The 14,286-nt window shown below is 29.0% G+C and overlaps 1 protein-coding gene across 2 annotated transcripts in view; it reads left to right on the forward strand.

The window, feature by feature from the left end:
- The window catches only part of LOC135950223 (uncharacterized), a 33,240-nt gene extending 19,847 nt beyond the window's left edge, over positions 1–13,393 (forward strand). The window contains exons 3-6 of one of the 2 annotated variants that reach the window (XM_065499754.1): positions 1,917–2,032; positions 2,102–2,623; positions 8,534–8,693; positions 13,294–13,393. In XM_065499754.1, the coding sequence (XP_065355826.1) occupies positions 1,917–2,032; positions 2,102–2,623; positions 8,534–8,693; positions 13,294–13,352 (857 nt within the window). In that variant the 3' untranslated portion in view covers positions 13,353–13,393. Of the gene's footprint in view, positions 1–1,916; positions 2,033–2,101; positions 2,624–2,959; positions 3,555–8,533; positions 8,694–13,293 lie in introns of those variants that run through there. The other variant, XM_065499753.1, reaches the window with a different exon arrangement.
- Positions 13,394–14,286: the final 893 nt, after the last annotated feature.

Below are 14,286 nucleotides of genomic sequence, written 5' to 3' on the forward strand. Positions count from 1 at the left end.
ACATGCCCTTTCAGAATTATAGGGTCGCTATTCTGTTCCAAAAATGCTGTTGGACAGTTTTACGAGTTGAAGTTTCGGCATATAAATTCCGAATTCTTCTTGCTGCTGTGTCAATGCCATAGATATCCTCCTAAAATATAATTCAGGTATCGGGACTCTCTGAGAGAGACCAAGAGTCCGAATTCAATAGCGAAAATTCCCAAATCTCGTTTGCGTCTTTGAGCCGTCAATGTATATTGATATCCTGAAGGACAGATTTGTCGGTATTCTAATGAAATTTCCGTGACCAATTATTAGGTTAGGCTTCACATTCGATGAAAAAATCTGGAGTTTTTGTATAAAATGAGAAATAGGAAACAATCGAATTTAAGTCATTAGTTATTGGAGTGAAATTGATGAAAAAAGTAAAATTTTACTGATTTTATTATCCTTGACCTTAGATGCTATTTTTCATCTATTCGGCAATCTAATTTAAATAACATTTGCCAATCATTCGGTGCACAAAGCTTTGAAACATCGTATTTGTCCTTAAATTTTAATATGAAGATTTTATTCTGCAACTAATTAGAATATATTTTCATATAACGAAATCTCTTTAGCAAATTCTATGAGAATATGTTCACATAATTTAGGTCTGTAGTTTTTTCTAATTCTTCGGAATAGAGATTCAATGATGATTGTTTGTTCATTGAACATAAAAAACTTAAAATACAATTTTTTACAAATACGCTTCAGATATATTCACGAAACTTTTTCATTGAATGAATGAAGATCGGTAGAATGGTAGCATCGTTCAATCGATTTAATACAACATAATTTATTTGTATAGGTTGCTACGTTATTGTTGTTGTTTTATGCCAATTACACAAGGAAACAAAATCGAAAAAATTTTGAAGGCTTTTTAAACCACTACACAATTTTGATGTATTGTGGTTCCAGTAGTACAAATATGGTTCAAAATTTAAAATTCTATGGAGAGGTTTTTTTAAAAAAATTGCTAAGTAAAATTATAAATTTTTTTAAACGTTTTTCAACATAACTAATGATAACTCAAAAAGAATTAGTCCGATGTTATTAAAATAAACTTAGAAAAGTTCATATCTACATAACCTGTAATCCGTTTATATATTACGTTTCAATTGGCTCAGTAGTTTCGGAGTTATAATAACAAATTGAAGCAAAAATATATTTTTATGTGAAAATAGCAAATTTTTTTGTTTTACATTTTCAAACTACTCAATTTTATGTATATCAAAGTTTTTGGTTTGATATACATAAAATTGAGTAGTTAATGTTCTTCTTTCGATTGATTGAATTTCGAAAACATTTTCCCCATGCTATATACAAATTTTCACATATATATTGTGTTTTAATCGGCTGAGTAGTTTCGGAGTTATAATAACAAATTGAAGCAAACAAATTATTTTTTACATGAAAATAGCAATTTTTTTTGTTTTAAAAAAATCATAAAAAATAAAAAGCGGTTGAAATTGTTCCGATTTATTGCTTTATCGCAAAGCCAATTGTAATAGCAACAAAACGAGATATTGTATATAAAAATTTCTGCATTCTTTTCGAATTTATTCACAATTAAGTGAATTCGTTCATTTTCACAAAATTTTAGTTTTTTGTTTGATATACATAAAATTCGTTAGTTAATGTTCTTTGGTCCATAACTCTGGTTCTACTTGACCGATTTTGCCCATTTTCAATACCAAATATTTCTGATAAGAAAAGAAGATTTGAGAATAATCTCATACCCCTAAGTAATTCGCAGGAAGATCGTTACCATTTATGTAGACCCAGAATATATATTCTTTTGTTTGTCTGCAATGAATAATTCGATGTGTTACAAATGGAATAACAAAATCTATTAATAGTTTCCTTAATTTAAACATTTTATTCCTTACTTTTAGCCAATGGTGATGTCATAGTAACACTACTACCCGCCAATACTAAATTTCCCTGGGTAACACCGGCCATATTTAGGCCAGAACTGGTGCCAGAAGAGTTAATGGCCCAAGGTTTAACAGTGAGTATTTAAAATTAGCATACACAAAATCACATCAAAATTTAATTTGAATATTATTTGTTTTAAAAGCTCACCGTTGAAGAATATGTTCACGCCATGGAAACTCTTGTAAATGACTATCGCTTTACCATGTACAACATCTGTTATAAACGTATTTTAGTTTGTTGGATACTATTCGCCTTCTCTGTTCTATTGACTCTACTGTTCTCGGGTCTACAAGGTGTTGCCCTATTCTCGTTGGGCGTGGGTTGGCTGTTCCTAAATGCGGCTGCTATATTCCTGTGTATGTGGGTGAAATTACGTTTGGCCCGTGGCTTAGAGAAATGTTTAGCGCGAGTCAATAAGCAGCTGATAAAGCACAAAATCCTCTTGATTTTGGATGATCGTGGTCGTATATCGTGTCATAAAGTGAATTTATGTTTCCTGTACTTTGATTCTGCTCCATGTGTAAACTTTTTGAATGAATTCCTTGAGCATACCGAGCAAAATGGTGGCGAAGCTATAAAGGCTGGATGGGAGGCCAAATTGGATATAGATTTAAATGATATTGTTATACAAGGTTCAAATCCGGTGCGTTTGTCTAGGAAACAGGTGAGTTTTGGTTTTTTAATTATTTTGTCCATCAAAAAAGCACTATTTTCAACATACATACACCTTAAAATCATGTAAATAACATTGTTTTCTTGCAAGAAGTTTATGACTAGAGTTTTTTTTTATTATTTGTTTAGCAATTTCAAGCAAATCATGGCATTCAATAGAAATTACATAAACATTTCCTATTCCTTACTCTAACTTCTATCTCCTAAACACATAAACACACACACACACATATTATGACTCTATGTATTTATTTTTAAAATTAAATGTTAAAAAAAAACTATTATGAAAACCAAATCCCCCGTGTTATATATATTGTAAAAATTTTAGGCTGTGGCACAAGAACTTTATCTCAGCTATTTGCAACGTTGGGGCAAAGATTTCTTAAGACGTCGTCTTGACTGGACCGTCCAAGAGGCTGGCGTTCATGAAACTCCCCGCCATTTACAATCATCCATCTGTCCCTGCCAGTATGAGGAGGAAGTTTTGCGCAATAAAATTAAAATGCATTTACAGCGCAAACAATGTTGTGGCCTTAATTGTTTGGGTTGTTGGTTATAAACTAAAGGACTTGCTACTACTACTCATTTATTTACACCCAACAAAAAAAAAACACCTAAAAGGAATGTTAATATTTGATTTTGAAATTTGTTTTTAATTATGAAAAACAACAAAATAACTTTTTTGTTTGTTTTCAAAACTATTTAGCTTTTGTTTTTAGTTTTCTGTTTTATGTAACTATTTACTACAATTTTATTTTTATTTACTTCAGAATTTTTATGTTTTTTATTTGCTTCATTGTTTCTTTGTCGTACTTTATTAAAAATTGTTTTAAAAGAAATAGTCGTTTATTTTTAAGTTAATTGTAAAAAAACTATCATTTATTATTATATTTGACAAATATACTTCTATTTAATTAAACATATTTACCATTTAGTTTTCTTTTATTTGTAATTTATTAATGGTTTTAAAAATTTATATTGCTAACACTTACATAGGTAATTCTTCCTTGATTAGTTTTAATTCGTATTTAAATTCCTTATATTTGCACTTTTAATCTAATTGTAGTTTAAACATGTAATTAAACCTACAACTATAATTATCCATATTAAGTTTACTAATATAAAAATTTACAATTTAATCTTTATGCCCTTTAGTAATGACATATCATTACTGTTTAGCATACATTTTATCGATTTATATTTTAGTCCACATTGCTTTGAAATAGTTTACTAATGACTGGTTTATAATTTGATATCTAATCGTGCCTATTTATTAGACATACGCATGAGTATATTTGATTCTACATAATTAATAATTCTCAATAAGTTAAGAATAATTTAAGCATAAAAAAGCATATAATTCGATATATATTTCCAAAGGAACGTAGTTGACCTATGTCCACTAGGGTTGCCCTTAATAAACGAAAGTTGGATTTTGGCCTTTCTCACCCCCCAGTTTGGAGAACATTAGTAAAAAATCATCCTGAAAAAATGTTAGGTAAATCGGTTGGGGTTAAGACCTATTCAGAATGTTATAGTCCAGATAATTCTAAATATACTCTGAAAGTGTTACTAAAATTGGAAAACGTTAAACCTTAAATCGTGAAGGTCAAAGGTCAAATTTTTCAATATTAAAATTAAAAGATATAGAAATGTTATTTATTATTAATGATGAAACTTAGGAAAAATATTATATAAACTCTAGTTATCATAATAACAACACAAGAATGGAAATTAATCCTTAATGGCACTTGGGGTTAAAATGACCCCAAAGATTTAAAATCATATTTTTTCAAGTTCTATATAGGGTTAATTTTAATTTTTCTGCTGTTTTTGTAAGTACTAGGCTTTGTGTTATATTTCTGGTAAGTTTCATCAAAATCGGCGCAAAAATATACAACATTTCGCTATATTTCGATATTAGAGAAATTCCAAATATTGAAAAATTTGACATTTGACCTTCACGATTTAAGGTTTAACGTTTTCCAATTTTAGTAACACTTTTAGAGTATATTTAGAATTATCTGGACTATAATATTCTGAATAGGTTTTACTAAAAATTCATAACAGTAAGGAAATAGAGCTCATTCGCCAAAAAATGGCCAAATAATTGGTTTTTCTCGAAAATTTCAAAATGTAAATCGCAGGTACGGAAAAACTATAAGAGATATTTTCATAATTTTTTCACATATTTATTCCCTATTATATTCTCAATAAATCCCAATGGGATGATAAAAACTTCTGAAATTTGTTTAACAAAATTTTTAAAAATTTGAAAAAAGGAGTTTTGAAACTGCCGTTAAAAAGTTCTTATTTTTTTGGTCATACCTGCGAATAGGTTAACGGTATCCTACGGAGGCAAAAACTCATATACAAGTAAACGTGGATAAATTTTAAGTAAAAATGAGCTTTTATTTTAATATTTATTAAAATATGTTAATTTTGTTCCTACATTTCCTGTTCTAGTAGCCTGAGACACGTTAATGGCCTGGCGAATTTTTAATAACTTTAACATTTTTTGACCAATTTCTTTTTTTTATGTATCAATAGAACGACAATTACGTACATATTTCTATTCTTTTAAATTAAATTGCAAAAGTAATTTTTTAATGGCAAAATTTTTACAAAAACTGAAAAAATTAATTTTTTCTCATTGTAAATGCATCTCAAAACTTCAGAGGGCTTGCGGCACGTCTTTACCCCAACCGATTTACATAAAAATTTTCAGGATGATTTTTTTACTAAAAATCCAACATTCATTTATTAATGTCCACATATAATTTGAAATATTTGTTATAGCCTTCATCAGCTTTAATTGAATATGTAATAGAATCCTCAAGTTCAAGTTTCGGAGAGATTAGTCGATTTTTCACAAACAACTGAATAAAGTGCATCGATTTCACATCGAGGTCGCACGGTTTCTCTAAAAAAGTTTTTCTACAAGTAAAAGTATACCAATCTGTTAAGGATAATTTTCATAGTCGATTGATTTAAATTAAAAATGTTGTGTGGGTCGGGCAATAATCAATTTAACAAACACAAATTTCAAAATATTGGAATCCAAATAAAATTCTACAAGTATATGAGACATTTCATGTCAAGTGAACCAACTTTTGAAATCGATATCTTCCGATCGGAATGAAATTTGCACCAAGGTTAGCTCTATTGGATAGTAATTCACTCTCTGAGTGGTCAAAATTTGAAATTTTTGCCAAGCAGGTGTTTTTTCTTATCCATCATGTAACTTATTACCTATTGTTAGGTAATTAGCAAAATGTGTCCCAAATAGTTTAGATAGCTCTTTCTTCAATCTTTTGAAAAAAAAATTTAAAAAAATAAAAAAGTTTAATATTTTTGTTCTGAAATCAAAAACTTTTTTGACTTTTTTTTCAAAATGGTCCTTTTTTCTTCAAATAAAGCTTAGATATTTTCGTCGAAAGACCTATTTGGTCACTTAGTGGAATGCGAGTTCGGTATCTATCAAAATAAATGTTTTGTAACTCAAAACATACAAATTTTGATTTTTTTTTGCAAAATCCAAAACTTTGTTGACTTTTTTTTCAAAATGGACCCTTTTTAAATATTTTTAGATCAAACAAAAGCTTAGATATTTTGCGAGTAGGATATCTATCAAAATAAACTTTTTTTTAAAATGGGATCTTTTTTAAAAACTTTTTTTGCTCAAAAGAAAGCCTAGGTCAATTACTTTAAGATATTTTTGGTCACTTAGTGGGATGCGAGTGGGATATGTATCAAAATAAGTATTTTGTAACTCAAGACAAACAATTTTTGATTTTTTTTTGCAAAATCTAACTTTTTTCCCAATATGGGAAATTTTTTTAAAAAAAACTGTTTGCCCAAAAGAAAGCTTAGGTCGTGTCCTTTAAGACCTATTTGGTCTCATGGTCATGGTCTCCCACTATCTATTAAAATAAATATTTTGTAACTCAATACAAACAATTTTTGAAATTTTGTTGCATAACTTTTATGCTAAAATGCGCCCTATTTTAAATTATTTTTTTTAAAAGAAAGCTTAAGTCTTTTCCTTTAAGACCTATTTGGTCTCCTATTGCCTTGTTTTTGCAATATAGAATTTTTTTCCAAAATGGGCCATTTTTAATTTTTTTTTTGCTCAAAAGAAAGCTTAGATCCATGCCTTTATGATATTTTTGGTCGCTTAGTGGGATGCGAGTGGGATTAATATCAAAATAAATGTTTTGTAACTCAAGATATACAATTATTGATTTTTTTCGACAAAACCAAAAACTTGTTTTAATTTTTTTTTAAAATGACACTTTTTTAATTTTTTTTTGCTATGAAGAAAGTTTAGGGTCTTCAACGACAATATCTAAGATTTTGTTTGAGCTAAAAAAAATTAAAAAAGGGTCCATTTGGAAAAAAAAGTAAACAAAGTTTTTGATTTGGCAAAAAAATTAATTTGATAGATACCGAACTCGCATCCAACTAAGCGACCAAATAGGTGTTCAAGGAAAATATCTAAAAAAATGGCACATTTGAAAAGAAGTCAAAAAAGTTTATGATTTGGAAAAAAAAAATCAAAATCAAATTCAAAATCCCGTTTTTCATAAATAAATTCATTGATTTTGACGTTCTACATGCCCGAATATCGCAAAGTGGTGTTCAGCAAAGTTGTTAAGCTCAACTCCTTCTATAACATAGTTAATAAAGGATAACAGTGTTTTTGGTTTTCCTTGTGAGGGGCTCTAGAAATTCAATTTTTCACTTTTTTTTGGTATCTAACAAAACTCAATTTAAATCCTCATCAAATGAAATTGATTTTATCTCAGATGTGGAGTTCGAACAAAATGAAAATATTTCGATTGCTAATAGGCTAAAAGATATTATTAATAAATGTAAAAAACACAAATAACAATAACGAAACCAAATTATAATGCAGATTTGCAACTAGCAAAAGAAATAAATCATTTTATTTCTGAAGGAACAAGAGGAAAATACTTGCAGATTTATTATAAGTATTTGCAAACGGGTGTGAAAGATGTTTATCGGTAGCAGCATATGTCGGAAACGTTCCAGAATGGCAGATGAAACCGTATATGCAATAGTACTCTTATGAAGCTATTTAAAATAAACACTATTTTTTTTACTAAAGTACTGTTTTTACCAGTATGTACATTAGGCTGGGTCGCAATCTATGGAAAATTCTAAGAAAGTTTCCTCAAGAAACCATAGGTCTAAAATCAAATCCTATCTCCTATCACGTTTGTTAAATGGTGGTATTTTTGTTATAATTATGAATTTTGCTATATCAATTATTTGTAAACCAACCCACTAAGCACCAATGTCCCAAAAATTCAAGCACTTGAATATATTGTTGGAATTTGACTTGAATGCAAATATAATTATTTTTTAAACTGGTTAAATATTTAAAAAATTTAATATTTTTCAAAAAAAAAAAACATATGTCTTAAATTTATGTTTGGTTTTTACTGGAGAATGCTCTTGATATAAATACAACTATAACTCAAGCTTTCAACTTGAATTCCAGTACAAATGCTTATTGTAAATTGTCGTTTAATGTATTCTAGTATCTGTAGAAAGTTGGATAACACATTTTTATTATTTTAAAATTATTTATTTAACAATTATTTTTATCTGCACTTGTTCAATTTCAGCCACATTTATATTCACTGTTACAAAAGCATGCTTTTTGAAATACCTATTATTATTTTTATAACACTTTTAATTTTTTGTAGTATTAAAAAAATTTCTTTCTATTTCTTTGGAAATGCTTTCTCTATTATTGTAGTTTTTCTCACTTGCATTATTTAACTTTTGTTTTTCCTGATCATGTTTTTTTTATTTTTTGTTGTAAAACCTTTGTAAATTTCATAAATACCCAAAAACAAACGAAAATTTCCAGGAACGTGGCGTGCAATTATTTTTACGTTATGCCTCACGCTGGGGTCGTGATGCCATCAGAGGTCTGGTTGATGTTACCCCATTGGAGCCGGGACGTCATTGTGGACAGTTTCAATGCCCCTGCCAATACATCAAAGATCATTTGCAGTGCAAACCAAGAGGCAAGTTGAAATGCTTTGATATTGTTTACTGGGTGTTGGCATCAGAACGTTATGAATAAATCGGTATTGAGTTACAAATAAAATTTATTTTTAAATTACATACACTAATGAATAAAATAAAGATAACATCATGCATAATTTGTAATTGTACAGTAAATATTTAAGCCTCATTTAAAGTGTCATCCAAATGTCTAACTACTGTCATGCTAAAGGACCATTTATCTATAACATTTATTTATTTAACAAATGTAGTTTCCCCCTATATTAAGAACTGACTATGATAAAATTTTAACAGTAATATTTGTTAATATGTCACTGTCATTTAGTTCTGAATATGGAGGTTTATTTCAAAAATTTTCAAATTTAATTCAAAATTTATTTCATTTTCATGTTTATTTTGTATGTTTTGGCATTAATGTTATTTGTTTTTCTCTTAATAATAATAATAATTTAATTCCACAGTTGTTGTCAATAGTATTGGTCAAGTAGTTTGGACACGTTCTACAATGTATGGAAATTGATTGGATGTTTTTAATGTGCAATTACAAATTTTTATTTATTGATTATATGGCTGATATTATTTTAAATATAAACAAGTTTTTTTGTATGTAATAAACTTTTGAATATTGTACGATTTAAATTTAGTTTTAGGGAAACATTTCAGGAAAATAAATTTTTGAACCCCAGATAGCAAAATCAATATTATTTTTTATCAATCTAGATGATATTATTTTCTAATTTATTACTTAAACTATGTGTTAATTGAATACAAATTGAGTTATTAATAACAGAAAAAATGGCGGCTAAATATGTTTAGCAACCTTAGTAATATACAGGGGGTACATGCGCAAACTTTGATTTTTTTTAAATTTTTTAATTCTGTTTCTATTTAAATCATCTATATATTTGTTGCCATTAAAATTAATCTTCCTAAGTTCATGTTTTATTACTATGCTTTCTTTCTTTTTCGATTTTCAAAGTAGCCCCAAATGGCGAAACTGTTACATCCTCGGGGTACATGCCACAGTGGATCGATTAGAATAAGATAACTGGACAAAATACATACTAAATTCTGGGAATATTTATAAATTATTATCAGCGCATTCAAGTACTAACTTTTAACTAAATTTTGATAATTTGCAACAGCGACTGGCGCATGTACCCCTTATAACGTATGTTACTTAATTGGCGTCAGCTAAAGGTTTTGTAAATTTTTTTTTTATTTTATCTGCTTGTGTGTCCCTTTATTAATAAGTAAATTAAATATATGTTTTATTCACATAATTCAAATTTTATTATTTTACAATATTAAGATTTATTGAAAAAAATTTTGCTAAAGGTTGATAAAATTTGAGTTTCTGAAGTAAATTGGCTTAAAAAATACTCTTGTTGTTGAAAAATTGGATTTTATTTATATCAATATAAAGTAGAAATATGAAAATTAATAATGGAATATGATAACGGACTATTTTCCATCTTTAGCATATCGCACAGTGTGGGAACGGAAAAAAAGTGGAAATAATTAATTAATTTTTCAGATCCTCTACAGAGAGAAGTCAGCTCTGTTCACATAATTTTGAGCCACATTTTGCAAAAACACTTTGTGTATCTCCTCAATGCATATCCGAATTTGATTCTTTAATCCAATGATCCGCGCCTATAGCACTCAGTGGCCGAAGAACTTCGGCTATTTACACGTACACAACACGAGAGTCAACAAAACACACAATTGAGAGAGTAAACAAAATAAATATTGGATGTATGACTTACAAATGAGGGATTTTTAGCTATCATTTTGAAATATTTGTACAATAAAAATTTATTCAAAGTATTTTCCCATTCTTCTGGCAACATATGGATTCCGAACTAAAAGAACTGCTCATCTTCTGAGGCAAAAAATTAATCAAGCCAATTTCGGATACTCTATTTCAAAGTGAAGCGTATGCCAGAGAAAGCGTTCTGCATTGACCGATACAAATAGTATTCGGACGGGGAAAAGTCTGGACTATAAGGAGGGTGAGGCAAAACGTCCCAACCACTTCATTCTAAATAGTTTTTAACATGTATTAAAACATATGGCCGAGTGCATATTCTCGGCGCTCGCTTCAAACGATCAGTTGCATTCGGTATAGGTTCCCTTTGATAGTTTGGTCAGTTTTCAGAAGGTCGTAATAGATATGGTCTTTTTTCTCCCACCAAATACAGAAAATTACCTTAGCGCCATGTGTATTTGGCGTCGATTAGGCTAGTTGGTCTGGCTTCACATATGATTTCTTACACTTCGGGTTATTGTAATGAATCCAGTTTATATCGCAAGTAATGATTCGGTGCAAAAATGATTATCTTTTTATCATTTTGGACATGCAAAATCCTCTTTCAAGGTCTCTCCGCTTCAATTTCTCTGCTTTTGGATGAATCCTGCTACTCGCAAACGTTCTAAAATTGCTGCTTGAGTAGCTTCCAATGATTCTGCAAGCTCTTGTTAAGTTTGACAACAATCTTCATTGAGTAATGCCTACAATTCTTATTCTTCAAACTTTTTTGGCCGGCTTGGGCGATCTTGGACTTCCGTGTACAAATCAACACTTCTAAACCGCAAAAACCATCTCTAGCACATTTAAATCGATGAAACACATTTACAATAAGCTTCACTGAGACATCGGTGTGTTTCAGCGGCACTTTTTTTCAAATCAAAGAAGTAAAGCAAAACTTGCCACATATGACGCTTTGTTGAGACAAAATTCGAAAATTTGAACTATAATACTCCATAACAAGTGAGAATAAATGAGAGAAACAAAAACCGCTTTGAAAAAATACGCCATCTGTTGTAAATTCCTCATTTTTAAGTCATACATCCAATACTACAGAGATTGGTTACTTTATACATCCCAGGTAATCTAGTGTGAAAGCAATTGTCACTAAAGTGTCTCTAAGTAATCTAGAATGTAGACAGTTTAAAAATTTATTTTGTACTGCATTTGTTTGTTATTCAAACCGATTTGTATCAAAATTTTGTTGATATAATTCTCATACAGTTTATTTTCTTTTTGCTTAAGTATACTGACATCCCATGTAAACTAGCTTGAAGTCAATTGTCACTTTAATGCAGTGATGTTCACGCCATACAACAATTGTTTGAAAAATTTACACACATTTGTTATGCTCTTTTAAAGACTTTTGTTCATTCATCGCTGAGCATGCGAAGAAAACACATATGGCGGACTATCGTCATTTTTGTTCAGAAATTTATTAAGCATTGTTGTTGGTTGTTCTCGTTCGAAGCATAGCAAACACACGCGTTTCAATTACAATTGAACACAATAAAACAAAGTCAAAAATAAATACAAAATTTAAGAGAATTTCGGACTTGCAATATATATTTTTTCATTTCCTTAAAATTTAAATTACATTCATTTAAAAAATTGGTTTTATTTGACAAAAATGCTAAATCTAAACTTTCTTCATTTTGTTATTATTTTAAGTGTTTGACATTATGTTTACTGGGTAGCTCTCTCACCAATACATCTTCATTTTTATTTTTGAACATCACTGCTTTAATGTCTCTAAGTAACCTAGAGTGTAGCCATTTTAAACGATTATTTTATACTGCACTTTAAAAAGTAGTTATTTTATCCACCGGAGGGAATCTTTGGAGAGTTGTCGGAGAAAGGTTTGTTTATAAGCAATCGGTTATTGGACTGTTTATGAGATATCCTTTTAACGTACATGTTAAAATTACTAATTATGTAGTTGAACAAGTAACCAGTTAATTAGCTAGTAAGATAAATTAATCTATTTAACCCGTATATGAATCCAATGCTTTGAATACTTTGGACCAGCCATCGGAGAGTCTCATTGTAATCAAAAACGACCAATTGTGCCTCTGCTTAGGATAAGCACGTGTTAAAATAACTAGTCATAAAGCTAGTTATTTAACTAGTTGTCACCCTAAGTGATAGGTAAAATAACTAGTTCGGGACAGTTTCCTAGAACTGCTGGGTGTGTTAACACCAATACATTTACATTCACTTGAATTCTCTCTGGTTGCGGATCATTGCTTTAGAGTATCAGTTGTTTGCGGTTTGTTAACGTAAACCCGGTCATTTTAAAGGTTGGAGAAAATAGTCCAGGAGATCAGACATTGATTGAATTGTTCGGCCGGTTTGTACAAAATAAATGCAAGTTCTTGACATTTCAATATTTGACAGTCAATTTACTTCTTAGCCTCAAATTTTTCCTCCCTTTATATGAATTTTTAATTTAATTTTTACACAAACGAACATTTGAATTTATACTTCTTTTTTACACCAGTTAATCAATTGTCCCAGTGTTTTGTTTAGTTTTTTTTATAACATTTTATGAATTTTATTTTGTATTTTAAATATATATTTATTTTATAATTCTTTTTGTACTAAATATTTGTTTTTAATATTTTTTGTATCTTTACACTTCCAATATTTTTTTTTAAAATAAATTTAGCTTGTTTATAATATTGTAGTAATTAATGTCTCCTTTGTTTAATAAAGTTTTTTTTTTTTAACATTTGTTTTGTTTTATTTTTATTTATTTTTTAGTTAAATTTATTTTTTAATTTTTATAGGTTACCCTTGCGGTTGCATTGCCTATGCTTCGGATCCCCAGTTTCAAAATCGTTATTAAAAATTATTTTCTCTCTTTTACTTGTTTTTTTTTTATATTTTAAATAAAGATTTTTTTATTATAAAATTGAAAATGTTTGAGTTTTATTGTTTTTATACCCTTGAACAACACAAGTGGTGAAATATTCATCTGAGACACAGCAAAGTAATACATTATACTTTGTTGGGTTTGTTGATCCTTATGAAATTCTAAGTTTATTGAGCACTTTCCTAAGTACACAACAGTATTATATAAATAACACCAACATATATACAATTTTCCTAAGCAGTTTGGTATTGAAAATCAGATAATTCGGGCTAGTAGATCCAGAGTTTTGGATCGAAATGTCAGACAACCTTCAACTGTGATGTAAGTATTTTCAGAATTCTAATCCGAATACACATATTAAAGATGGGGCTTCAAAAACGTCATATATTGTTTTTATCTTCATTATGGAACATCTAGCTTCAGACGATATTATGCAGTCCTCTCCATCCTAAATACTAACTTTTAAAATGAACAATTAGTTGTAGGACCGTTTCTAAACTTAAAGAATTCTTGAATTTTGTCCAATTTTGTCATCTAATGATGTATGATTTGTTTTGCCACCATTCCATGGCCATGATTTTGAGTATTTAAAATTGAATTTGCTCCTTTTTACATTCCCTTCCTAAAACAATTCTCTATGGTTTAATTATATACTGCAAATGTTAATGTCACGTTCTGCTTTATAACTTAATTTAAACCAAAACAATCATATTTTTTTCATATTCCTGGCAGTTGTAATTTTTTCCTTGAACTTCCTTTACTGCCAGTTTCAACTAATCTGTATGCGGAAAACATAAATTTATCGATGATTTCAAATCAACCATAAAATTTTTGTTTGAAGCAATTAATCAAAAATTACTGCAACAAACCATAAGGAAAAAAATAATAGAATTACAAAATAAAATTA

The sequence above is a fragment of the Calliphora vicina genome, chromosome 2 (genome assembly GCF_958450345.1).
Source record: "Calliphora vicina chromosome 2, idCalVici1.1, whole genome shotgun sequence".
NCBI lineage: Eukaryota > Metazoa > Arthropoda > Insecta > Diptera > Calliphoridae > Calliphora > Calliphora vicina.